Here is a 26,523-nt window from a genome sequence, read left to right as displayed (position 1 = left end):
CGGGTGTGCAAGCAAAGAATCTCATTGTGACCTTTGACAATAAAATATTCCATTCTATTCCATTCCTACCAACAGCTTAAGGGCCTGTCCCATTTTCACGACCTAACTCATGACCTTTTTCACTCGTGGACATTTTCCATCATGTTGATAAAACGGTCCGACCTACTTGATGCCACGAGTACCTAAGACTAGCACCACGACTTGCTATGACCTACCTATGACCTACCTACGACCTCGTGACGACCATGCTGCAAGTATGAGTCAAGGGCAAACTCGGCAGAGGTCGTGAGTTAGGTCGTGAAAGTGGGACAGGCCCTTTACCCAACTGATCAGCAGCTTCAAGTGCATTGCTGTGCAGTTAGGGAAATAAAGTAAAGCTGGAATGTCACACACAGTGTCTCTACTGACTGGGTCACCTCCTGGCTACGGCCAACAGTGTCGACTGCTGAGTTTGGAGGAGCATGAGAAATCAACACCCCCGACTAAGTCTGAAGAAGGGTCACGACCTGAAACGTCACCTATTCCTTCTCTGCAGAAATGCTGTCTGACTCGCTGAGTTACTCCAGCATTTTTGTGTCAATCTTCGGTTTAAACCAGCATCTGCAGTTCCTTCCTAAGCATGAGAGATCAACGAGCAGGCTGGAAATTTGTTATTCTACCAATGAGTGGGTTGTATGTTGCATCCCTGGCACCTTTCAGGATCTGACCTGGAAACTCTGGTGATGATGTACAGAATTTCCAGGGTTTTCAGGAGATTATTTGTATTCCTTGAGACCTTTGCCAGCATGGTGAGGAAAGTTCAAAGTTAAACTGGATCACCATCCCTCACCGAGAATCTTGGTGGGTGGTGAATTGGTGGAATTCATTGCCACAGAAGGCTGTGAAGGCCAGGTCAATGGATATTTTTAAGAGATAGATAGATTTGTGATTAGTACAGGTGTCAGGGGTTATGGGGGGAAGGCAGGAGAATGGGGTTAAGAGGGAAAGATAGATCAGTCATGATTAAATGGCGGAGTAGACGTGATGGGCCGAATGGCCTAATTCTGCTCCAATCATTTATGAGAACCCTGAGCAAATGGGAAGCCGAAGAGACTCTATTGCCCTTCTCCCAAATATTTAGCTTAGTTCAGTTTGGAGATACAGTGAACAAACAAGCCCTTTGGCCCACCGAGTCAGCACCAACCACCGATCTCTGTACTTTAACACTACCCTACACACACAATTAGGGACAATTTACACTTACATCAGGCCAATTAACATACAAACCTGCACGTCTTTGGAGTGTGGGAAGAGACCGAAGATATCGGAGAACACCCACTTGGTCACGAGGAGAGCATACAACCTCCGTACAGACAGCAGCCGTAGTCGGGATCGAACTAGGTCTCTGGCGCTGCAAGCGCTGTAAGGCAGCAGCTCCACCACTGTGCCACCGTGCCATCCTTAAGGAGGTAAGGATAAAAAATATTGTTAGATCAGCCATGATCGAATGGCGGAGTAGACTTAATGGCCTAATTCTTGCATCTTATGGTCTTGAAGCCTTTTGTTTCATAGTTAACTTGCATTCAAGTCTTAGTTTCTTATACTTCAACACATAAATGCTTCCATTTTTATTAAAATTCACTTTTTTTTTTAAAGAATACTCCTCAAAATATTTAACTTACTTCCACCTCTATCCCTCTAGTAGCATTTGTACCCAGGATATTGTCCTCCCTCCCCCCCTCTCCCCCCCCCATCGAAGTCCCTCACCATGAGCACAGGATCGCCCCAGGGTTGTGTCCTCAGCCCCCTATTGTACTCCCTGTACACACATGACTGTGTGGCTAGATTCAGCTCCAACTCAATAATTAAGTTTGCTGATGACACTGTGGTGGTGGGCCTGATCTCAGACAACGACGAGAAAGCCTACCGGGCTTTCATAAAAACGAAGGAGCTGATCATGGACTTTAGGAGGGCACATCATCCGAGGACGTACACTCCATTTAGGATAAATGGGGATCCTGTGGATAGGGTGAACTGTTTTAAATATCTGGGAGTCCACATCTCCAAGGATATGACATGGGCATCACACGCCTCAGCATTCGTGCGTAAGGCAAGGCAGCGCCTTTACCACCTCAGGCAATTGAGGAAATTCAGAGTGTCTCCGAGGATCCTCCAGTGCTTCTACACAGCGGCGGTGGAAAGCATCTTGTCCGGGAACATTACCATCCATCTGGTTTGGGAATTGCTCTACCAAGGACAAGAAGGCTCTGCAGAGAGTAGTGCATTCGGCCGAATGCACTATGGGAACTTCACTTGCCCCCCTGCAGGAACTATACATCAGGAGGTGCAACTCCAGAGCCAACAATATCATGAGAGACCCCTTCCACCCCTGCAACGGACTGTTCCAGCTGCTACGGTCAGGCAAACGCCTCCTTTGCCATGCGGTGAGAACGGAGAGGTTGAGAAGGAGCTTCTTCCCAGAGGCCATTCGGACTGTAAACGCCTATCTCACCAGGGACTAACTCTACTGAACGTTTTTCCTTCCATTATTTATTATGTAAAAGAATATGTGTGTTACGATTGTGTTTATAGTTTGTTTGGTTGTTTGTCTTTTGCACAAAAGTCCGCGAGCATTGCCACTTTCATTTCACTGCACATCTCGTATGTGTATGTGACAAATAAACTTGACTTGACTTGACTTGACTATTATTGTGGGCAACCTGATTGAAATCTCAGCTCTGCATTCCTTTCACCCCTTGTTTATCAGGAATCCATCTACCTTGGCATTAAAAATATTCAAATGTCAGTGACAGAAGTGTGGCGACTGCTGTGTGCTGACTAGGTGACGTCTGCTGTATGATTTTATGCAAAACAATGCATTTCACTCCACCTAGGCGCATGTGACAATAAGCTGTCATTGAATCATTGAATTCCACTGCCTTTATGAGGTTGAAAAAAACCGGATCCCTTATTTTAAGCAACAATCTTTAGTTTTACATTCTTCCACACAAGGAAGCATTCTCTTCACTTGTAAAGACTCCTCGGCCTCTTATGTTTCAAACAAATCCCTTCTCACCTTTCCAAATCCTTTGGATACAAGCTTTCTCAGTCCAGCTGTCATCATTAGACAACCTGCTCCTACCACGTATTAGCATAGTCAGCTTTATCGGAACCACTTCTAATGCAATATCTCATTCCTTAATAAGGAAACCAATGAGGCCCTAAACACTAAAACACACTATGAGGCCCTAAAACTGAAACATAACCTTTCTACTTTTGTATTCTGTTACCTAGCAGTAAACAATAACATGCTTTAAGCATTCCTGATTAGTGAGGTTAAAGTGTTTACTTGTCAAATGTAGCATAGAACATACAGGAGTAGGCCTTTCGGCCCACAGTGCCTGTGCTGAACCTAATACCAACTCACATCTGCTTGCACATGACGTACATCCCTCTATTCCTTGCATATCTATATGCCTACCCAAGAGTCTCTTAAATCCCATTATCGTATCTGCCTCCTCCACAACCCCCGTCAGCGCGTTCCAGGCTCCCACCACCCTCTGTGAATTCATTGCCACAGACGGCTGTGGAGGCCAAATCATTGGGGCATTTTTAAGGCGTAGATGGCAGATTAGTGCGGCTGTCAAGGGTAATGGGATGAAGGCAGGAGTATGGTGGTGAGAGGGAAAGATAGATCAGCCATGATTGATCAGTGGAGTAGACTCGATGGGCCACATTCTGTTCCTATGCCTTATAGAAACATAGAAAAATAGATGCAGGAGTAGGCCATTCGGCCCTTCAAGCCAGCACCGCCATTTAATATGATCATGGCTGATCATCTAAGGTCAGTACCCCGTTCCTGCTTTTTTACCATATTACTTGGTTCCTTTAGCCTGAAGAGCTAAATCTAACTCTCTTGAAAACATCCAGTGAATTGGCCACTGCTTTCTGTGGCAGATTCACAAGTCTCTGGGTGAATATGTTTTTCCTCATTCCAGTCCTAAATGGCCTTCCCCTTATTCTTAAACTGTGATGCCCCCTGGTTCCTGTCTCCCGCAACACCGGGAACATTTTTCCTGCATCTAGCCTGACCAATCCTTTAAGATTTTTACATGTTTCTATAAGATTCCCTCTCATCCTTCTAAATTCCAGTGAATACAAGCCCAGTCTACCCCATTCTTTCATGACCATAAACTCTGTGTAAAAGACTTGCCCCACGTACTTGCTTTACACTTTGCCCCTTTCACCTTAAAGCTGCCCTCTGGTATTTGATATTTCCATCCAAGGAAATAGGTTCTGACTGTCTACCCTTTATATTAAATTCAGACTTAATTAATTAAAAAGAAATTGCTTGCAATACCTGTAATCTGACCTTGCTTCTATCGCATACAAGGACACTCTTATCCCTCTGCTCCTCACATCTCTGCTGATGTTGACCATTTCAACAGCATGCTTCGTTTTCACAAAAGGACACAAAGTGCTGGAGTAACCCAGCGTGTCAGGCAGCATCTCTGGAGAATATGGATGGGCGACGTTGTGGGCGGAGACCCTTTTTCAGACTGATTATAGGGGGGAGAAGAAAGCTGGAAAAGGGGAGTGGCAAGGTGAAGCATGGCAGGTAACAGGTCGACATAGGCAAGGGTTTTTTTTTTGATAGGCAGACGGAACAAAGGCCAGAGATAAAAAGAGAAGGTCTGAAGAGTCATCAATTGTTAAACCAGACGGAGGGAAGTAACAGGAGGTGGTGGGGAGGGAGGGGTGGAGGTGCAAAATTGGGGGAATGGGTGAGGCACAGGGAAGGGAAGAGCGGGGTGTGGGCGTGGTAGGTGTGAGAAGTTAGCTAAAATTGGAGATTTCATCGTTCGTATCCTTTGGGTTGTAAGCTATACTGAATTTGTACCTGTGAGAGTTTGCAAAGTCCATATGCGACATCGCGGAGTGACGCTGGTGAGTAGTCACGCAAAGAGTCGTACCTTTTTCTGGTCGCCGCTGGATTTTCAACATGTTGAACATTTCCGGCGACCTGCTGCATCTATGACGGGTGCCAGCAGTCGCCGAAAAAAAATCGCGTAAGTGGGACAGGCCCTTAATTCAGACTTACACATAAGATTTCTAACACTGAATGTTTTTGATGAACTCATATGAATTGCATTGCTTTGGATTTTGTCAAATGTCTTGTATTGCAACAATTAAGATGAAATGTCCAATGAAACGGGGTCTTGGATTGTTTCTGAAAATACTTTACATTAGTGTTGTTCATTGTACTGCATTTCATTTTTGAAACATGATCGTATGGCAATGTATTTAACATGGATTTTTTGGTTGACTGGTCAAACATCTAGTGTCCATCCCTGGAACTTTAACCAAACTACTGTGGAAGTCCCGCCAGAAGATTTGCAGCATTTTATCAAGATGGCTCACCACCATCACGTCAATAATTCTGTCCAAGCCAGTGTATTGCAACAACCAGTCTTGCATCTTGTTGAGGTTGTGTTTCTCTAGGATGTGGGCATCACTGGCAAGGTGACCATTCATTGCCCATCCCTCCTTACCTTTGTGAAGGTGTTGGTGAACCTTCTTCTGCATTATGCTCCAGTGGCACTCGTCCCTCAGTGCTCTTTTGTAGGCATGTCCGGGATTTTAAACCCAGGGACCATGAAATAATAGTAATGTCTTTTTTTTTTTTTTTTTAAAGGCCATGGCTTCCTGGGCTGCAGTTTATGATGTACATATGCCCTTGTCCTTCACGGTGGCTGTTTATAGCGGGTGCTGTCAGAGTCATCTCAGCGAGGGGCCAGTGTATTTTGTAGATGGCACACATCGCAGCCACTGTATGACAGTGCGGTGGGGGAATGATTATGTAAAGTGTGAAATAGGATGCCACTGAAGAGGATGGATGGTTGGAGTAGACATTCCTGCCGTATACCTTCTGGACAAGGGGAATTCTATGGGGAATTAGCAGGTATTTTCACTGGTCATTGGTGCAGGATACCCAGGCTCTGACTTGCTGTTGCAACCACAAACCTTTTGTCCTTGGTCTAGTTGAGCCTCTAGCTAACGCTGAATCTCCGGCCAATGCTGAACCCAGAATATTGATGGGCTCATTTCTGACTCACTGGTGATACTGCCAATGAAGGCCAACATTTGGTACTTAGATCATGCCTTGATTTTCAATAATTGTGCAAAAAAATACCCAAACAACATACAGGATATAATACATGGTGCTAAAACCGTACAATTTTTAGTTTAAGACAGACACAAAATGCTGGAGTAACTCAGCGGGACAGGCAGCATCTCTGGATAGAAGGAATTGATGAGTCTGAAGGGTCTCGACCCAAAACATCATCCATTCCTTCTCTCCAAAGATGCTACCTGGCCCGCTGAGTTACTCCAGCATTTTGCATGCATCTTCGGTGTAAACCAGCATCTGCAGTTCCTTCCAACATAATTTTTAGTTTATATGGGAATCAAGATTTATATTGAACAGCAAGAAATGTAGTTGCAGCCAAGATGAGATCAGCCGTGATCGCAATGACTGCTGGACTAGGTTTGAAGCACTATGCATGCCACTGGCCCCATAGCAGAAGCATCCACGTCATGGGGCTGGAAACTGGGAGTATCCTAAGCTAATTCTGCTACCACCATCATCTATCGTGACGAGTGATGACTTCCACTGATTGTCGCCGGAAGTTTGCGTCCTTTTCAGGATGGACGATGACAGCAAGGTCAACATTTGTAACAAGATAGACATGAAAATAAGAAGTCCTGCCATACTCAGTCACTGTGCTGTACAGCATGGAAACAGGCCCTTTGCCCCCAAATTGTCCATGCTAATCAAGTCGGCTAACTGAATTAGTCCCACTTGCCTGTGTTTGGAACACAACTGTCCAAATCTTTCCTCATCATACACCGCTCGAAGGTTTCTTCTGTCTGAAGAAGAGTTCTGGCCCGAAACATCGCCTATTCCTTTTCTCCAGAGATGCTGCCTGACCTGTTACGTTACTCCAGCATTTTGTATCTATCTTCGGTGTAAGCCAGCATCTGCAGTTTCTTCCTGCATACAAAGTGTCTTTTAAATTGTACTCACCTCTACCACTTCACTGGCACCTCGTTCCATATTCATCCCACCCTGTGTGAAAGAAGGTGTCCCTCAGATCCCTTTTAGATCTATCCCCTTAACTCGTGCCCTCTAGTTTTGGACTCCCCTACCATGGGAAAAGATTGTGTCTATTTCCCTTATCTAAACCCCACACTTTGGGAGTGTGTAAGGACCTGTTGAATGAACGAATTAATGCTTTGTTGTCACATGTGACAAGTCATTGTACAATTCTTTGTTTTGAGTACACAAAGAGTCGGCACATAAAGGGCGCAAGACAAAGTTACAAAGTATCCCGCGCCAGGTCACCCCTGCCCCCCACCCAAATTGTTTTTGCAAGATCAGCTGCACACACGGCATCATTCCTGGAACATCATACCGAGAAACTAGATGTAAAAGCCTGCAATAAAAAGAAGACAATCTCCCGAGGTCGTGAAGAAAACTGCTCACGAAGACCTTACAATCTCCATGGTATGAATTTTCCCTTTCTGCTGCGTCGCCATTGGGGACCCATTCGAAGGAATCTCTAAGTTTAACAAAGATAGGCACAAAGTGCTGGAGTAACTCAGCGGGTCAGTCAGCATCTCAGGAGATAAAGGACAGGTGACGATTCGGGTCGAGACCCTTCCTCAGGCTCCATTCACAAAGCAGCTTTGTGGTCAGTCACATTGAAGAGCGATCATGGATAAGTACAAAAGCACAACTTAACCTTAAGAAAAAAAATCCCAGAACAAAATACAAGATTGGGATAAACACATGCTGACATGTTATTATTAAAAGGAAAAGATTCATCATTTTTAAACTCAAAGGTGATTAGCAATTCAACTTTACCTGCACATCATTAACTTTTAGATTGATCTCCGAGCAGTAATAATGGTTCAACTAAGTTATTAAAAATGTATATACTTCATTTAATTGTCAATCTTGTTTATTTTAAACTGTCAGAACAGCCTGCAAGATGACATTTATGTCACTTTACTTGACGTCGAAAGATTACACTGGAGAATGTGTCAACAATCCCATGATCAGAGCAGGGAATCACTGACAACTCCAGATTTCTGCATCAAACTGGACAAAGTTATCAGATTGCCTTTATTTTAACCGAGAGGATTAAAAGTCTTACTTAGTTTTAGTTTAGTTCCGAGATACAGTGTGGAAACAGGCCCTTCAGCCCACCAAGTCCGCACTGACCAGCGATCCCCACACATGAACACTACCCGAAACACACGCTGGGGACAATTTACAATTTTTCAGAAGCCAATTAATCTACAAACCTGTACATCTTTGGAGTGTGGGACGAAACCGGAGCACCTGGAGAAAACCCACGCAGGTCATGGGGAGAACATATAAAGTCCGTGCAGACAGCACCCGTGATCATAATCAAACCGGGATCTGACGCTGCAAAGCATCAACTCAGCCCCTGTGCCACCGTGCTGTCCACGAACACTTTAACCCCAGACTCTAGAGTGGGCGAGGGCCATTATTCATTAGAAATTCAATAGACAATAGGTGCAGGACTATGCCATTCGGCCCTTTGAGCCAGCACCGCCATTCAATGCGATGATGGCTGATCATCCCCAATCAGTACCCCGTTCCTATCTTCTCCCCATATCCCCTGACTCCGCTATTTTTAAGAGCCCTATCTCTTAAAATAATGACCCAAACGTATAGAATTACAACACAAAAAAAAACAAATTCCAAACCAAATCCCTTTAAAACAGGGGTTCCCAACCTTTTTCGTCCCGTTTACCCCTGGCAACTTTAAGAGCACATACCAATGTTATTTCACTTATTATGAACAACTAATGATGAACAGATACCGGTATACCAGAACCAAACACAGTCAGTCAATGAGAAAAAAATATGTACAAATCTACAATCAACAAATTTACCCCCTGGGGGTGAATTTACCCCCAGGTTGGGGGGAACCCTTGCTTTAAAATATATCTTCTTGTCACTTCTGAATACTTCAGATTCTAGAAAGCTTTTAAGTACAATTAACCTTTCCAATAAAAGTAAATATAAAAATTGAACAAGTATTTCTGAACAGTTCTCCGAGCACAAAGGAATGGTTGCGGAAATGGGGAAATGATTGAATTGTATTTCACATGGTAGATAAATTATTCCCTGCTTTCAACACTTATACTCTCCTTACTCTTATACTCTCCACAGGAGGCTCAGCTCAATAGCTACTCTTCTATCTAACACAATTTTTTACATTGTCAGCGCATATAGAATCTTCTGTAAATGTGACAGAGATTGGTTTACAAATGCAAAATGTTTAATTATTTTAAGATAAGAATCAACTCGTTTAATTCGATTAGGGGTGAATGCGCAGAGTCTTTAACTCGGGTTGTTCAAGAACCAGAGGGCGTAGGTTTAAGGTGAGCGGGAATGATTTAAAATGTATCTGAGGTGCAACATTTTCATTCAGAGGGTGGTGTGTATATGGAAAGTGCTGTCAGGAGGCGGCAGGCACTATAAGAGCATTTAAAAAACACTTGGATAGGTACATGGATGGGAAGGATTTAGAAAGATATGGGCCAAATACGATACGATAGAACTGTATTCATCCCTGGAGGGTAATTGGTCCGCCAACAGTCATAAAACACCTTCACCAGAACGAACAAACAAACACAGACTTATCCCCTGGGCAGAGGATTCAAAAACTAGAGTGTCCCCCCCACGCCGGGGCCTCCATTGTTCCTCACAGTGGTCCCCCCTCACGCTCATTGACCGCTGATCGTGGGTCGATCGCGAGAGCTCACCGCCGCCAAGGCTCCCACTGCCAATGTGGGCAAGTGAGGCATTCTTAGATGGGGCACCTTGGTTGGCATGGATGAGATGGGCAAAGGTGTAGGAAGGAACAACAGATGCTGGTTTAATCCAAAGATAGACACAAAATGCTGGAGTAACTCAGCTGGACAGGCAGCATCTCTGGAGAGAAGGAACGGGTGACGTTTCGGGCCGAGACCCTTCCTCAGACTCGAGTAACTCCAGCATTTTGTGTCTATCTTAGATGGGCCAAAGGGCCTATTTCCGTGCTGTGTGATTCTACGACGGTTTAATCTGTACAAAAGTTGAAGCAAGTAGCTTTAGTGCTGCCTGTGTTCATGAACACAGGAGCACCAGACTCCAGATTGAGCGAGTGTGCCAAAGAATTCAAACATTTTAAAATCACCAGACCTTGCACTCCCTCAACTGCTCTGGGTCATCTCAGGGTTAACGGCAAAGGACATTTTGCTGATACTTTTCCAAGCTCAAGAGGTTAATTAAGCAGCAGGTCACCTGTACAAATACGGAGAACATCATCTGAGGCCACCTCGACAAGGTGACCAAAGAAACGAGGAGCACAAATCCCTGGAATATTCCCATGACAGTGTGCTTCCTAAGAAAATGCACGGAATACTAGTGATTTAACACAATTTATTTTTTGCTTGAATAATCAATTGGATCATTCAGTGGAGTTTTGTTTTCATACATATGTTATAAGAGCTATCTTCAGTGACTGCTTAATGTTTTCATATGAATATAATCAACAAAGGAGAATAGTTCACCAAACTCAAATGTGGAACGCCCTTTTTAACCACGGCAGGCCTTAACAACCTATTATTACACTGCTAAAAAAGATTACAGATGATCGGCTTATGGAAAGACTTCTACATCTTATTGCCAATACACATGATATAGTCATAATTTTACAGCATGTTGCCAGTCTACAAGCATGTACAACCTCAATTGTCTCAACTTAACACGGTGCCTGCAAGAGAATTAGTTCATCTATTGAATTGCAAGCAGATATCCCTCGAGAAGCAAGAACTTGAAACATTTCCCCTTCGCATGATGTATGGCATCTTTTAAGATCATTTAGTTGTAAAAAAAAAAGCAAGAGAGAATAAAAGGGAAATGTGTGATAAAGTGTGTTAATCTTCAACAGTGTCTCCAAACTTAGAAAAAAAAAATATTGTAATCCAAATGAGGGACACATGCATCAGAATATCGGTAGACTGAGGAAACTTTGTTTTGAGATAATTTTTTTCCCACAGAATTACATTTTTCAAAATCATTTTAAATTCTGCAGTGTAGTCTGAAAGAAAGCTATCTTAAAATGAAGCCAGTGTTTTTGCATATACAAAGATTATACCTTTTTCTCTATTAATTGTACAAAGAAATTGTGGAGTCACACTCAAAACGCTTTTAGTAGGTGGAATCAACTTCTAAAGCGTGAATCAGACACTATAACAGTTGCAGTGCTCAGATAGCACATTTGCGTTTCTTCCAAAAACGCCACCTGATCATAATTTTTTTTTTTACAGAGTTCTTTATGTACAGCAAAACCATTTATGATTTTTTTTTTGATGTGTGTTTTTATTTTTTTTAAATAAGCAAGTATTGATTTTTTTTTTATACCCTGAAACCATGGGTTTAAGAAAATTATAAGGCTAGATGCTGTGAATAATCAGTGATTTGCACACTCCTTGCCGGCTCCTCGATGCATTTATGATATGCTGTCAATATCCTCAGTCACAGGAAAGGTATCAAAGGCGCCACATAAAACCTCTGCCGGGTGACGCAGAGAGATTGAAAAGTCACTCATACAGAAAGCGCCCATTTGTCTGTCACTCAATGCGCCAAGTGCACTCCCTTCAGGTCAACGAATGAAAGTGAATTCCCATGCGGTTTTAAAGTTGCTCATGCTAAATTAAAATATCCTGTTGTATCTAAACCATGCTTTAATGTGTGAAAGCAGCAGGCACACACTTCATCTGCAGTCGCTCCTCTTCTGTCCCAGCCACTTCCTCCTGGGCACTGGCAGTAGTAAAACGTGTTCCTGAAAAAGACAAGATAGACAGGATGTGTAGGAAGGAACTGCAGATGCAGGTTTAACCCGAAGACAGACACAAAAGGCTGGAGTAACTCAGTCTGAAGACGGGTCTCGAACTGAAATGTCACCTATTCCTTTTCTCCAGAGCAGGGTTGCCAGATTGAAAATTTAATTTAAAGCCAAACAACACGAGGAAAATGCCATTAAAAAACCTAAACAAAACTAGAAAAACCCAGAAAAAAGCCAAACATTCTTTAATATATTTGTCATACACGCATCACATGAAAAGCTGATCCAAGTGATTAGTATGCTCCCCACTGGAATGAGTGGAACATACGGCATAAATCTTGTCCGATGTGATGTTTTTCAGCATTTCTGGAGATGCAGTGAAGTCTTTGCAACATTTGCTTGAAAGCAATAATTCTGCCCTGATTCTCACAAGAGCACCAAGAAGATTCAGCTGCATTCTGTTTCTTGCCTTCGTTGTAACAGAGGATACAAGAGAAAATATCCTCTCAACTACAGCATTGCTGACAGGGGTTTATTAGGCAAAGAAGGGCAAAAGTGGTGAGCTCTTTAAATGCCTGATGCTGAAGCACACAAATCCAAAACTCTTCAGTGTCTGTAGGGAGTCCATCTTTCTTAAATGGAGCTTCTTCTTTCCAATCAACCAAAGGCATTTGTCTGTATTGTTCTTCAATTGTGTGACCTTGTTTCCTGCATGGTGTATAAAGGGCAACTCGGAAAACCGGGGCGTTGAAATTTGATTCATAATCATCACAGGGCTCAATTTTGATAAACTTTCAAATGTATCTCTTGCCGACATTAGTGTAACATGACAGAGAGCTTCTTCTAGCATAGACATACATCTTTCTTTGTCATTTTTTATTTCCAGATGAGCTTCAGCCCTGTTGTTCTGCTGTAGGACCTATTATGTAATGTTACCAACATTAACTTGATGAGTATTTTTTCTTTCTGTCCTTTGGCATCATACAGTCTGTTCTGAAGACTCTTCCGGTGTAAGAATAGTTGTTGGTACAATTCATGAGGATCAGCTTTGGTTTGCTGAAAAAGGCTGTTCAGTCTTTCAAATTCCTGCACAACAAGTGTTGCAAACTCAAAGAGCAGTAGTATTTGTAGTCTGACATTTCCTTTAGGAGTCTTGCTTTGAATTTTGTATCTAACTTTGATTGGGCTAGTTCAGCAGAAGTGAAATAAGCCTTTAGGTCTTCCCAGTTCATCAGAATATTAAACATAACCTTTCCAGGCACAAGCCACCGTGTAAATGAAGGTTTTTCAAAGGGGAGGGGTGCAGTTCGGGTTGGCTCAAATTCTGTAGCTGGGTTCATCACTCTGCTTCCAGTCTTAATTTACTGCGGCAAAACCAATTGCGTATTTCTGACAGTAAAAATCCAATATTTCTGATGGTGGCCTGGATGCTGCATATTGAATGCACAGTGGCCCGACTCTGCTGGGTGGGTCCCAGTGCTCCCACCCTCCTAGTTGGCGGCAGAAATATTGCCAAATGTAACTGACCAGAAAATATTTCTCTTAAAGGAAAATGTTTTAGAAAAAGGATGGTATGTAATTTTCGTGCAGATAATTTCAGCATGTAAAAAAAGCCAGGAAAAAGCCAAATTAATTTTCTGATGCCAACCAACTTTTTAAAAAGCCCAGATTTCTGGAATTTGGCGCTAAAAAAGCCAATCTGGAGACCCTACTCCAGAGACTCCGAGTTACTCCAGCTTTTTGTGTTTAAGATAGACAAGACTTGTATTGCTCTTCTGCTTATTGCTGCCCAAAGAGTTTCAGAATCCATTGAACTGCCGGCACATGAAAGGAGCAGCACAGAGGGCGGTGGGTGCCTGGAACGCAAAGCCAATGGGTGGTGGCGGCAGCAGATACAATAGTAGGTGGCGAGTTTTGCTAACAGATATGGCATTGGACCCATCCAATCCACACTGACCATTGGTTAGCTGATCACACTACTTCTTACACATCTTGGGCCAATTTTACAGAGACCAGTCAACCAACAAACCCACACGTCTTTTGGGATGTGGGAGGAAGCAGGAGCGCCCAGAGGAAGCACATCCCGTCCAAGGTTGAATATGCAAACTCTATACAGATAGCACATGAGATCAGGATTGAACCCAGGTCTCTGGTGCTGCGAGGCGGCATCTTGACCAGCTACGTTACTGTGCCATCCTGTAAAATGTTATTTTATAAAATTAAGTTAACAGTATCTTTCACAAAGGAGCATTGAGTCTGAAGAAAGGTTTCGACCCGAAACGCTGCCTATTTCCTTCGCTCCATAGATGCTGCCTCACCCGCTGAGTTTCTCCAGCTTTTTTGTCTACCTTTTAAATTGGCACATGGGATATGGATCTTTTCCAGGCAGATGAGATTCGTTTATCTTGGGATATTGTTCAACACAGACATTGTGGGCCGAAGGGACTGTTCCTGTGCTGCATTGTTCTATGTTGTCTCAGCACTTAAAAGCAAACACCAGCACTCTTTCCTATTTCAAACTGCAAAGCAGTTTTATGTAAATCCCTTATGGCTATACTCTACCTGTAGCTCCAATTCAGCTCTTTATGGACCATTAATGAGTCTTCTTATCTGCTTGTCGGATTGTCTCCTTCTTCACTTTGACAACTTTATATCCTTCGACCTGTCAAGGCAAAATAAATATGTTGTAAGGAAACAGCCTGAAATTTTTGAACTGTTACATTGGGGTCTCCATGGAAATCGCTGCTTTGAAAGTATTAGATACTGTTAGTACAATGAGTGAAAGGGAGCGCAAGCAGTATTTTTGCAAGACATGTGCTATAATTTATATCCTACATGAACAGTTCACACAAGCAGCAAGTGACGATTCTATAAAAAAGGTCGGTTATTGAACCAGTGAGCAGAGCAAGGTCAGCAAAAGCGAAAGTGTGTTAAGAGGATCGCCACACAGCCTGGAAATCTCACTCAAAGCATCCACATAAATAAAGACCAGCCTCGTTCCGAGAAGTGCTCCATTTGGAGAATTACCGAGAATGGTGCATTTAATAAAAACAAGTTCAGTGATTCAATTATTCATCTTGCCATACATCACCCAGCATCTGAAGGGTACCAACTGATGTAAGCACTGTGTTCCCATTAAGGTCAGAATGATTTTTTTGCTGTTGTTGGAAATCATCCAAACTGGAATTTTTTTTAACAAAAGGCTTGTAACAAAAGGCAATAGATGTTTGGAGATTTTAGCTGAAGACATGCACATTGTTTTGGACAATGTCAGGTATCACAAGGGAGGTTTGTCTAAGGCCATCATCACAGGAAACACTTTTAGTATCAGGCATCTTAAAAGCATGTTCTAATTAGTTGGAAAATAACTCCACACACAGCAGAATTAATCATTAACATATCCCCTCCCCCCACCTCCACCCCACACAAACAAATTATTCAGGTGAATGAAAATTCTGCAGAAACATACAGTGCCCTCCATAATCTTTGGGACAAAGACCCATCATTTATTTATTTGCCTCTGTACTCCACAATTTGAGATTTATAATAGAAAAAAAAATCACATGTGGTTTAAGTGCACATTGTCAGATTTTTAATAAAGGCCATTTTGATACATTTTGGTTTCACCATGTAGATATTACAGCTGTGTTTATACCTAGCCCCCCCCCCATTTCAGGGCACCATAATGTTTGGGACACATGGCTACACAGGTGTTTGTAATTGCTCAGGTGTCTTTAAATGCCTCCTAAATGCAGGTATAAGAAGAGCTCTCAGAACCCAGTCGTTCATCCAGTCTTTCCATCACCTTTGGAAACTTTTATTGCTGTTTATCAACATGAGGACCAACGTTGTGCCAATGAAAGTCAAATAAGCAATTATGAGTCTGAGAAACAAGAATAAAACTGTTATAGGGACATCAGCCAAACCTTAGGCTTATCAAAATCAATTTTTGGAACATCATTAAGAAGAAAGAGAGCACTGGTGAGCTTATTAATCGCAAAGGGACCGGCAGGCCAAGGAAGACCTCCACAGCTGAAACAGAAGAATTCTCTCTATAATAAAGAAAAACCCCAAACACCTGTCCGACAGATCAGAAACACTCTTCAGGAGTCGGGTGTGGATTTGTCAATGATCACTGTCCGCAGAAGACTTCATGAACAGAAATACAGAGGCTACACTGCAAGATGCAAACCACTGGTCAGCCGCAAAAATAGGTTGACCAGGTTACATTTTGCGAAGAAGTACTTAAAAGAGCAACCACAGTTCTGGAAAAAGATATTGTGGACAGATGAGACAAAGATTAACTTATATCAGAGTGATGGCAAGAGCAAAGTATGGAGGAGAGAAGGAACTGTCCAAGATCCAAAGATTGCCACCTCACCTGTGAAACACAGTGGGGTGGAGGGGTGGGTATTATGACCTGGTCATGTATGGCTGCTGAAGGTATTAGCTCACTAATCTTCATTGATGATACAACTGCTGATGGTAGTAGCATAATGAATTTTGAAATGTATAGACACATCCTACCTGCTCACGTTCAAACAAATGCCTCAAAACTCATTGGCCGGCGGTTCATTCTACAGCAAGACAATGATCTCAAACATACTGCTAAAGCAACAAAGGAGTTGTTAATCACCCGATCTGAACCCAATTGAGCATGCCTTTTATATGCTGAAGAGAAAACTGAAGGGGACTAGCCCCCAAAACAAGCATAAGCTACAGATGGCTGCAATATTGGCTTGGCAGAGCATCACCAGAGAAGACACCCAGCAACTGGTGATGTCCATGAATCGCAGACTTCAAGCAGTCATTGCATGCAAAGGATATGCAACAAAACACTAAATTTCACTTCCATTACATTGCTGTGTCCCAAACATTATGGTGCCCTGAAATGGGGGGACTATGTATAAACACTGTAATTTCTACATGGTGAAACCAAAATGTATAAAAATGACATTTATTAACCACATATGATTTGTTCTATTACAGATCTCAAATTGTGGAGTACAGAGGCAAATTTAAATAAATGATGGGTCTTTGTTCCAAACATCACGGAGGGCACTTAAGTTAGTAGTTCAGGACTGCTCTCTGGTTGTGGTAGAATGTTGCAGTTGTCTGATAACAGCTGGAAAGCAGAATATGGACAAATCAGAGAAGAGTTTAAGAAGATCATAGTTAAAGTAAAATATGTCGCTGTAGGAGTAGAGATTTAAGAGTGTGGAGCGATTGTAATAGGTGATTGCTTATCTGCTTCTGTGGCCAGCACACAAATCGTCACCTGGGTTGGGCACCATATTGGAAGACTGATAGTCTTCGCTTCCAATAGGATCGCTACCAGATTGGCTCAGGTGACAATTTGGGGCGTCTGAAGCAGATTCCTCATCCCCTATTAAGCCAAGCACCAAATAAATAATTCTGCTGTTATTCTCATTCTTTACTGAACGCAGCTGCAAACCTCCTCTCCCATGAAATCACTTCCAAAATACTCGGTCTGCTCCGCATCGCCTTGCCCATCCCTTTCTAGTTCCTCATCCTCACGGTCCCTGCTCGAAGACACAACAAGCCGCCTCACCACTGTGCGGGTCACCTGAGAGAAGAGGAAGGGGGTTGAAAGGAAATTCAAGAGTTTTAAAATCCGTGCTTGATGCTCTCAGCTCCAGCTCATGAGGAGAAGTTGAAAATGTGCATGATAAAATTGGCCAGTGGCAGCATTACTTTTTTGGTGATAACATTTCCATCTTCATCAACGAACTGCTCTTCTGTGACCATCTCTCCGGGGACTCTTTTAGCGTCCTCTCCCTAAAGGGTGCATTACGTGAAAATTAGTTTTAGCAAGATTTTAGCAAGAGGTAGAGACTGGAGTTCATGTCCTTCAGACCACACACTGGTTAGTGCACAACACCATTGCCATAAATCCACACTCTGGTCTCCATGCATCCCTTGAAAACAACATTGCCAATCCTCTGTGACTGCTCTGAATTCTTCTGGGATCAAAAGGCTTGGTCTTCAAACCGCCACTGCAATCAGCAGCTTTAGTTTAGTTTATAGATACAGCACGGAAACAGACCCTTCGGCCCACCGAGTCAGCACCGACCAGCGATCCCCGCACACTAGCACTTTCCCATGTATTGGGGACAATTTACCAAAGCCAATGAACCTGCTAACCTGTACATCTTTGGAGTGCACAAACTCTGTGTATAGACATGACCCGCAGCCAGGATCGAACCCGGGTCTCTGGTGCTGTAAGGCAGCAACTCTACCCCTGCATCCAAGAGAATAAAAAAATCATAAGGGCTTTCATTTTTTTGGTGGGGAGAGGAGGAAATAACTGTTTGTATTTAGATATCATCCAAATTAATCAAGATTAACTGAAGGCAGCTGCAATCCTCCTCTCCCATGAAATCACTTCCAAAATACTCGGTATGCCAATTAACTTTCTATTTGGCACAGGGGGGCGAGTCAGAGTAAAGGGGATGAGCCAGGGTAAAGGGGATGAGTAGAGTTGCAAGCAGGTTGTTTTGTGACATGACATCCAATGATTATTCCCGACCTGGGCAGGCAGCTCTAGCCTGTGGACACTTTCCCTTTCTCGTGGCCTATTTCTGCGATTCCTTTGCGGTGCTTCCCAATTACTCATGAGAAAAATCAACCTAAAACTTCAGGTCCTTATTTATGAAGGAATCTCATATTCTTCAAGGAGGTCTCATTGATACATTTTAATTGACAAACCACTGAAATGCCACTAGATTACTGCAGAAGTGCATCACCATTATTATGATCGAACACCATCTCAGAAATGGCCAATGAGAAAGGGAAAGTGTCCACAGGCTAGAGCTGCCTGTCCAGGTCAGGAATAATCATTGGATGTCATGTCACAAAGCCACCTGCTTGTAATGGGCTGTTCGAACTACTTCTCTCCGGCAGACGTTACAAGGCCTTCTACGCCCGAACCTCCAGACTCAGGAACAGCTTCATTCCCAGAGCTATAGGAATGAACCGGCCCTGCTGAGTGCCTCCCCACCCCCCCTGGACTGTCTCCGATTATGTATCACATCAGCCAGTAATTTTGCACCAGGATCAAACTTGCTCATCTTTAAAAGACTTTTGGACAGGAAAATGGATAGGAAAGGTTGAGAGGGATTTGGGCCAAACGCGGGTATATGGGACTAGCTTAGATGGGGCAGCTAGGTCGGCAGGGACAAGCTGGGCCGAACGGCCATTTCCATGCTGCAAGATCCTAGAAACTTTAAGACTCTGCAATAGACTTTCATTCTGTCCACGGGTAACAAACTGTTAATGTTTCAAAATAATTCATGTTTTATTTTCACATTCCGAGGGTAATCTGGATTAATCAAAAAAGACACAATACCGGGAAGACAAGACCCAAACTGTGCATCTAAAGTCAGCGCAGAAGATTTGTTAAGTTTGATATGTTTTCTGTTGATTTAATATCACGACAGCCTGTACTAAGGCAAACCAACTAGAAGCCCACACGACACACACCACCCAAAATAAGAATGCAGCAGCAGTCCTCAGCATGCTCTCAGTTTAATATTAGGTTTGATGGACTATTATGTAATAGGGGAGCCAACTGTCTCCTTTCTGTGATCCATCTTGTGCTTGCGGTGGAGGACACCAACGGCTGCACTTGGCCAGGACGACCTTGCAGCGGCAAAAGGGCAACGGGCCTTCATGGTCCGGTTATGAATTCTACACCTACAACAACCGGGACTTGAAAATGGCACCAAATCTGGCGACTCTGTATACAGTTTCAGTCTGCTACTGCTTATGTACTGTATCTGAAATACTCATCGAAGATGTAGCTAAGTGCTTATGTATAGCGTTACTTGTACTGAACTGTATACAAAACTAGATTGTTCTATCTAGTACATATGACAATAAAAATCTTGACGTGAAAAATTATACAATTCAGTTAAAATGGTGGAAAAGAAAGCAGGGATGTTAAGTTGCTCTCATGAAAAATGCCCATGAAACATGGAACTGGAATTCCCCAGAACAACAATGAGCTAAAGAAAATTGGAACAATGTTCATCAAACCCACGGATCCTGTGAAAGACATGCTTGAGCTCAAATAATGCTGCACTCTGGAGTATTCAAACAACATAGTTGCGTAGAAAACCACCTCCAAGCAATCAATGCACAGCAAACCAGGACAAAGTGGATACCTTCAGAATCACCCTGCGACGCGTCACACTGGTTGTGACAAACTCCTCCTCATCCGAGCTGGACTCATTCTCCCCAAGTTCCTGCCCGATGCACGTCAGCACATTGTGTTACAAGATGACACAGTGGTTGTCAGGAACAGATGCATTTACTTTGAGCCACTGGCACTTGCCTGGCTGGCTGATTGTTAGGGCCAAGATTTAAACTAGCTGCATCAGTGTTCGATGCCAGCTATTGAAATTCCCCGTGATAGGAATATACAAGCTGATTTTTCTGATCAATTGCAAGAGAATTAAAATAATCTTAAACCCAAATATTTTAGAATTAAAATGACAAAGCCAAAGAAGCTTTCTTTCTCCATTGTTATGTTTGTGTTGCCTTGAAGTCTATCTTCAAGATGAAGAACAGAGACAGCACTTTGTGTCGTAGTTCTCTTTTAATAGTTCCAACTATTAAAATGACTTGTACAGGCTTCTACAGGGCTACTCGTTCTGCATCTGTTCCTGCTCTCTTGATCACATAATTTAACGACATCAGGCATTTAATTTGCACATCACAACCCAATTTCAACAATATAACACTGATGGCCAAACACAAAATACTGGAGTAACACCAGTAACTCGGGCCATGCAGCATCTCTGGTATGAAGAAGGGCCTCGATCCAAAACGTCACCCATTTCTTCTTTCCAGCGATGCCTGTCCCGCTGAGTTACCCCGACATTTTTTGTCTATCTTCGTCTTATCAATGTACGCCATCATCTGCAGTTCCTTCTTACACTTAACACCTACAGATACTATTTTATCCGAGTGAGGCTGGGTGGTAGCAATTTTTCAGGCAATCTGCTCCTTTTAGTATTTTGAAACAGAAACATTGGTAATTTGGGGATTAGGATTTTAACATATAATCAATGTGTTATCAGTCATAATTTAGTCTACGTCTATCAAGTGCATGTTTCACTAACCAGGCCGTACAAAGAAATCAATTGTAACACAACACTGAAATATTCAATTGAGCATTTTTCAGTTTGAGTTTATAAAAAAAAAAAAAAAATCTCTAGTTTCAATGGGATAACTACTTTAAGTGCGCATTTTCTTGGGCAAACTAGACCTAGCAGGCCCGGTTTCAAAGAAACTCCTGTCTTATAGTTGTGATAGCACTGCAGGAAAAAATATATATATATGGAAGATGCAGCTCAGAAACAGATCACAAAAGATAGCTTGATTCACTGCCGACAATGAAATGCATTGGATGACAATCCTGCCATATTTTAGCAGATGGTTCAAAGATGTACAGTTATAATTAACCATCGAACAATTATTAACACTTGTAATTATGAGAAGGTTCGATCTGATCCTGTTCAAATCCTCCAAATAATTCTTAGAGTCTCATTATGCTGTACTATCGATCTTCCTTGGTAAAGGTTACCCTGGACGAGGGTGTAGGCCAGGGAGTGGAGTGGGTGTCAGGAGTAATGGGGAGAAGGGAGGAAAATTATCTATCTTGGAAAGCATTCTCATTCTATGCATTTCATAGTCAGCAGTGAATTGAGCTATCTTTTGGGATCTGTTCTTTGTTTCTGAGCTACACCTTCCATATGTATCTTGGAAAGATGAATCAGCCATGATAGAATGGGGGAGTAGACTTGATGGGCTGAATGGCCTCATTCTTCTCCTTGAACTTATGAACTATGAACTAATGAACTGCTAGGGAGGTTAAGGATTGCAACAGGCACAATTACGGTGGGTTTATCTTTCCTGCAGTGATTTGTTCATGGATCTGTGAGGTTAATCTCTCAAAATCTAGAAACACAGATTTTGAGAACCATTTTGATCCATTGGGAAGAACATGTGCAATAGGAAAGGGATTGCATGATATGAATAGTAAATAACAAAAACGTGAAAACCATCACATTTTATGAGAACAAAATGCACTCTTAACTTAAAAGGATTAGTTTAGTTTAGCGATACAGCACGGAAACAGGCCCTTCGGCCCACCGAGTCCGCGCCGACCAGCGATCCCCGCAAATTAACACTATTCTACATAGACTAGGGACAATTTACAGTCATACCAAGCCAATTAACCGACAAACCTGTACGTCTTTGCAGCGTGGGAGGAGACCGAAGATCTCGGTGAAAAACCTACGGAGTCACGGGGAGAACGTACAAACTCCGAACAGGCAGCACCCGTAGTCTTGATTGAACCCGGGTCTGAGGCTGTAAGGCAGCAACTCTACCGCTGCGCCGCTGTACCGCCCGCCAAGGATTAGAACAGGAAAAGATAAAAGGCCCTGAGTATTATTATGTAGCATTTCCAAAATAGTAGGCATATGAAGGAAAGGTGTTTCACCTGTGCTTTGTGTTCTGCTGGTAGTGGCCCTTCCACCCTGATGTTTGTTCCTGATTTAATCCCGTCTGGCGTGCCCCAACTCGTCTTCCTCTCGGTGCTAAACACAGTGGCTCCGTGCTCCTCAGCACCCACACGCCTGCCGTCTGCTTGCAGTTCCTTCACCGGCTCCGCTTGTTCCGTGATTAGTGACGAGCGTTTCTGCGCCTTTCCGTTCACCGTTTTCCTGTCGTGCGATGTCACGGGCATGTCGGCCGCCACCTCCGGAATCAATGGACCCACCGCGGCGTGGCCCGATTCCCTTTGACGCTCTAGCCTGTGCAAGTCAAGGTCCCCGTTCTCCTCTGGTTTCAAAACCGGTCCTTTCAAATGAAACTTCACAGATCCAGCAAGTTCATTCCTGTTGCTCTGCTCCTGAAATCTACAAAATATGAAAATATGATTTCCACAACAATATTTCATGACATTTTACAATAAACTATCATTACAACAACATTAAAAAAAAAAAAAAACATCAGGGCAGGTACATTGACAGGAAAGGTTTGGAAGGATATGGGCCAAACGCATGCAGGTGGGATTAGTGTAGATGGGGCATCTTGGTCGGCATGCAGGAAAAATGTTCCCCCTGTTGAAGGAGTCCGGAACCAGGGGTCACAGTTGAAGAATAAGGGGTCGACAATTTAGGACTGAGATGAGGAAAAACTTTTTCACCCAGAGAGTTGTGAATCTGAAGAATTCTCTGCCACAGAAGGCAGTGGAGGCCAATTCACTGGATGTTTTCAAGAGTTATATTTAGCTCTTAGGGTGAAGGGAATCAAGGGACATGGGGAAAAAGCCGGAACGGGGTACTGATTTTAGATATTCAGCCATGATCATATTGAATGGCGGTGCTGGCTCGAAGGGCCGAATGGCCTACTCCTGCACCTATTTTCTATGTTTCTAAGTTGGGCCATGCTGCTAAAATATCCTTTTATTTTGCTAAAATAAAAGGAGATTTATTTTATAAACTAAAATAGCCTTTCTGAATGGACCTGCATATCACTTATCAGTTAGAAACATAGAAATTAGGTGCAGGAGTAGGCCATTCGGCCCTTCGTAATGATTATTACTAATGCATCCACTATTTCTGGAGCTACTTCCTTAAGTACTCTGGGATGCAGCCTATCTGGCCCTGGGGATTTATCGGCCTTTAATCCATTAACTCTTCATTCCTAATGTAAACATTCATTGGCACCAGTGTCCTATATAATTAACTCAGGACACACACATTTACCGCCTAGTACTAGATTCCCAGAGAAGACAATATGAGCTTGGTCTTGAATGGCTAGTAGCGGTTTGATTCAAACGAGTGCTTGTGAGGCCATTTCAAAGGGCAGTTATATATTAAGAAATTTGGTGGAGGGGTAGAATCATGTACATCAGGGCGTCATGGTGGCGTAGCAGTACAGCTACTGTCTGTCTTACAGCGCCAGAGACCCGGGTTTGTTCCTGACTATGGCTGCTTGTCTGTACGGAGTTTGCACGATCTCCCCGTGAGTTTTCTCAGAGATCTTCGGTTTCCTCCCACACTCCAAAGACGTACAGGATTGCAGATGAATTTGTCTGGTATAAATGGAAATTGTCCCCAGTGTGTGTAGGATAGTGTTAGTGTGTGGGGATCGCTGGTGGGCACAGACTCGGTAAGCCCGTGTCTGTGCTGTATCTCTAAACTAAGCTAAAGGTCAGATCAAGTGAGCTGAGCAAGTATCTTTCTCTACCCACCCCCTCCCCTCCCCATCCCCTTCCACCTATATTCCTTTCTCTGGCTTCACATTCCATGCATCTATTACCCCACAACACTCGTGCATCTCCGCGCTTTATCTCAAAACCGAACTAAACTAGTCATGATACAAAAGTCCGGGCAACGCTTCAGTTTCCGACTCTCAATCAATATCCCACTTACTTGGCGTTGTCTTCATCCAGGCCGTCAGTGCTCAAGTGGCAGCTCTTTGGGGTTGGTGGCTCCACATCAACACTGGATGCATCACTGTGCCAACCTGGAACTGTAAAGAATTCTTTCTGGGAACTCTGAGCATGGTCAAGGGTCTGGACGTCTTCGTTTGTCACCTCCTCGTCATCTGAACTGCTGGAACTCCGCCTGGGCTGAACATGCTCCAGCTCTCCGTGGAACTCCGAGGGCTCCTCGGAACCGGAACATCCTTGGTGGGGAGCGGCACTTGGTTTGGTCGTGCATCGGTCCTTCGGTGACTGGACTTCTGCATCGGTGGGAGACTGGGCAACGCGGACATTGCCGCTGACGAATTGGAATTCGGGCTCACGCTCAGAGCCCCGTGGCTCATCCGCCCGTCCCACTGGCGAAGTGACCATCTCACCTGGCACCAGACAGTGGCCTGGCAAATCTGCACCGGCCACTTCTTCCGAAACCTCCTCGGTTTCGCTGAAAACCGATACTTCTTCTAGTGCCAGGTGGCTTGGATGGGGATTTGGGGAAGCTAACTCAGCACCATGGTGATTGCTAAAATAATCATCAAAATGGAGGGGGGAGGATGGCAAATAGCGTAATGTGGCAGGTGTCAGCAGCTCCTCATTGATGGAAGAGTAACCTGAATGAGCAAAACACAATGGAACAAACTACATACAACATGCATGGTCACATAACAGAAACACGACAGGTAATGGCAACACATGAATCTACTCAACATGGATGATGAAAATGTAACTGAGCAGAAGCAACTATCTGTGGCTTTTAAATCATAGTTTCATTAATCAACCAGCCTACATTCTCAGTGTTTAAGAGGGAACTGCAGATGCTGGAGAATCGAAGGTTACACAAAAAAGCTGGAGAAACTCAGCGGGTGCAGCAGCATCTATGGAGCGAAGGAAATAGGCAACGTTTCGGGCCGAAACCCTAGGTTTCGGCCCGAAACGTTGCCTATTTCCTTCGCTCCATAGATGCTGCTGCACCCGCTGAGTTTCTCCAGCTTTTTTGTGTAGCCTACATTCTCAAATTAGATTAACATTAATTTTATGAAATAAAATGTAACCAGTGACACAGTTGGTCAAGCTGCTGCCTCACAGAGCCAGAGAACCAGGTTCGATCCTGACCTCGGGTGTGGTTTGAGTGGAGTTTGCAGATTCTCACTGGGATTGCGTGGGTTTCCTCCAGGTGCTCCGGTTTCCCTCCCACATCCCAAAGAAGTGGCGGGTGTATCGGTTAATTGCCCCAAGTGTGCAGGGAGTGGATGAGAAAGTGGGATAATATAGAACTAGTGTGAATGGGTGATCAAAGGTCAACATGGGGTCCCTGGGCCGAAAAGGCATTTGAACTCAATGTACCCAGAAGCAGACGGCCACCTCTTGAAGCAGGATCTTTGGTTCTCTATCCTAATCCACACACGCTTGCTGTCTCTGAAACAAGGAGGTCTTGGGTTCTGCTTGTACAACCACCCAAAGATAACCCATTCCTTTCACCCGACCACTTCAGCCATCTGGACAGAAGTCTTTTATACTCCCGCCCTTCTCCTTTAGGGCCCAGTTTAAAACTTCTTCCAACCAAGCTTTTGATCATCTGCTCCCAATATCATATTCACATCAGTGACTGATATTACCTGTGCTTCAATGACAGACTTCGAGTTCTTAAAGGATGCTGGGCTTGGTTATTATTTTGTGGCTAAATTACTTCCACTGGTTAAATCAATCACTTCCATAAAGCTTAGGTGGAGTTTCTGGGCGACGGAGAACTGCTGTCCACCCCGCCGTTCATGGTGTTCTTATCTTTGCTCTAGACGTTATTTCCAACAAGGTTGCCCTCCCAATGCAGCACTGGACTCAGATGCACTTCGCATCCAGCCCCTCGACTTCATGAATCGCAAAAGTTTGTGTTCATTTTTCATCAGTTTGTTTTATATTTATAATTACTTTACTGTAATGTAACTTTTTTTTTCTGCAAAAAATGACCTGAATCCATTAAAACAAAAAGCTGCTAAATATCCCTGACAATCAGATGCTTTCAAAAGCAATGAAACGTGCCTTTGGGGACAGTGAGTTGCAAAGGCCATTATGGCTTTCCTGACGTTGGAGTTTGGA

At 43.4% G+C, this 26,523-nt stretch overlaps 1 protein-coding gene across 16 annotated transcripts in view; it reads right to left on the bottom strand.

The window, feature by feature from the left end:
• Positions 1 to 10,484: 10,484 nt before the first annotated feature.
• ank3b (ankyrin 3b) overlaps positions 10,485 to 26,523 on the bottom strand; it is a 287,522-nt gene continuing 271,483 nt past the window's right edge. For 14 of the 16 annotated variants that reach the window (XM_055647209.1, XM_055647212.1, XM_055647210.1 and 11 more), the window contains 6 exons: positions 24,380 to 25,040; positions 22,441 to 22,858; positions 17,625 to 17,708; positions 17,365 to 17,496; positions 14,472 to 14,571; positions 10,485 to 11,906 (listed from right to left, as the gene is read on the bottom strand). In XM_055647209.1, coding sequence (XP_055503184.1) covers positions 14,503 to 14,571; positions 17,365 to 17,496; positions 17,625 to 17,708; positions 22,441 to 22,858; positions 24,380 to 25,040 — 1,364 coding nt within the window. In that variant the 3' untranslated portion in view covers positions 10,485 to 11,906; positions 14,472 to 14,502. The remainder of the gene's footprint in view (positions 11,907 to 14,471; positions 14,572 to 17,364; positions 17,497 to 17,624; positions 17,709 to 22,440; positions 22,859 to 24,379; positions 25,041 to 26,523) is intronic. The other 2 variants (XM_055647218.1, XM_055647217.1) reach the window with 2 other exon arrangements.

Source organism: Leucoraja erinacea, chromosome 15 (genome assembly GCF_028641065.1).
Source record: "Leucoraja erinacea ecotype New England chromosome 15, Leri_hhj_1, whole genome shotgun sequence".
Taxonomy (NCBI): Eukaryota; Metazoa; Chordata; class Chondrichthyes; order Rajiformes; family Rajidae; genus Leucoraja; species Leucoraja erinaceus.
Note: the sequence above shows the minus strand (reverse complement) of the source record. Positions and strands in the feature narration are given on the sequence as shown.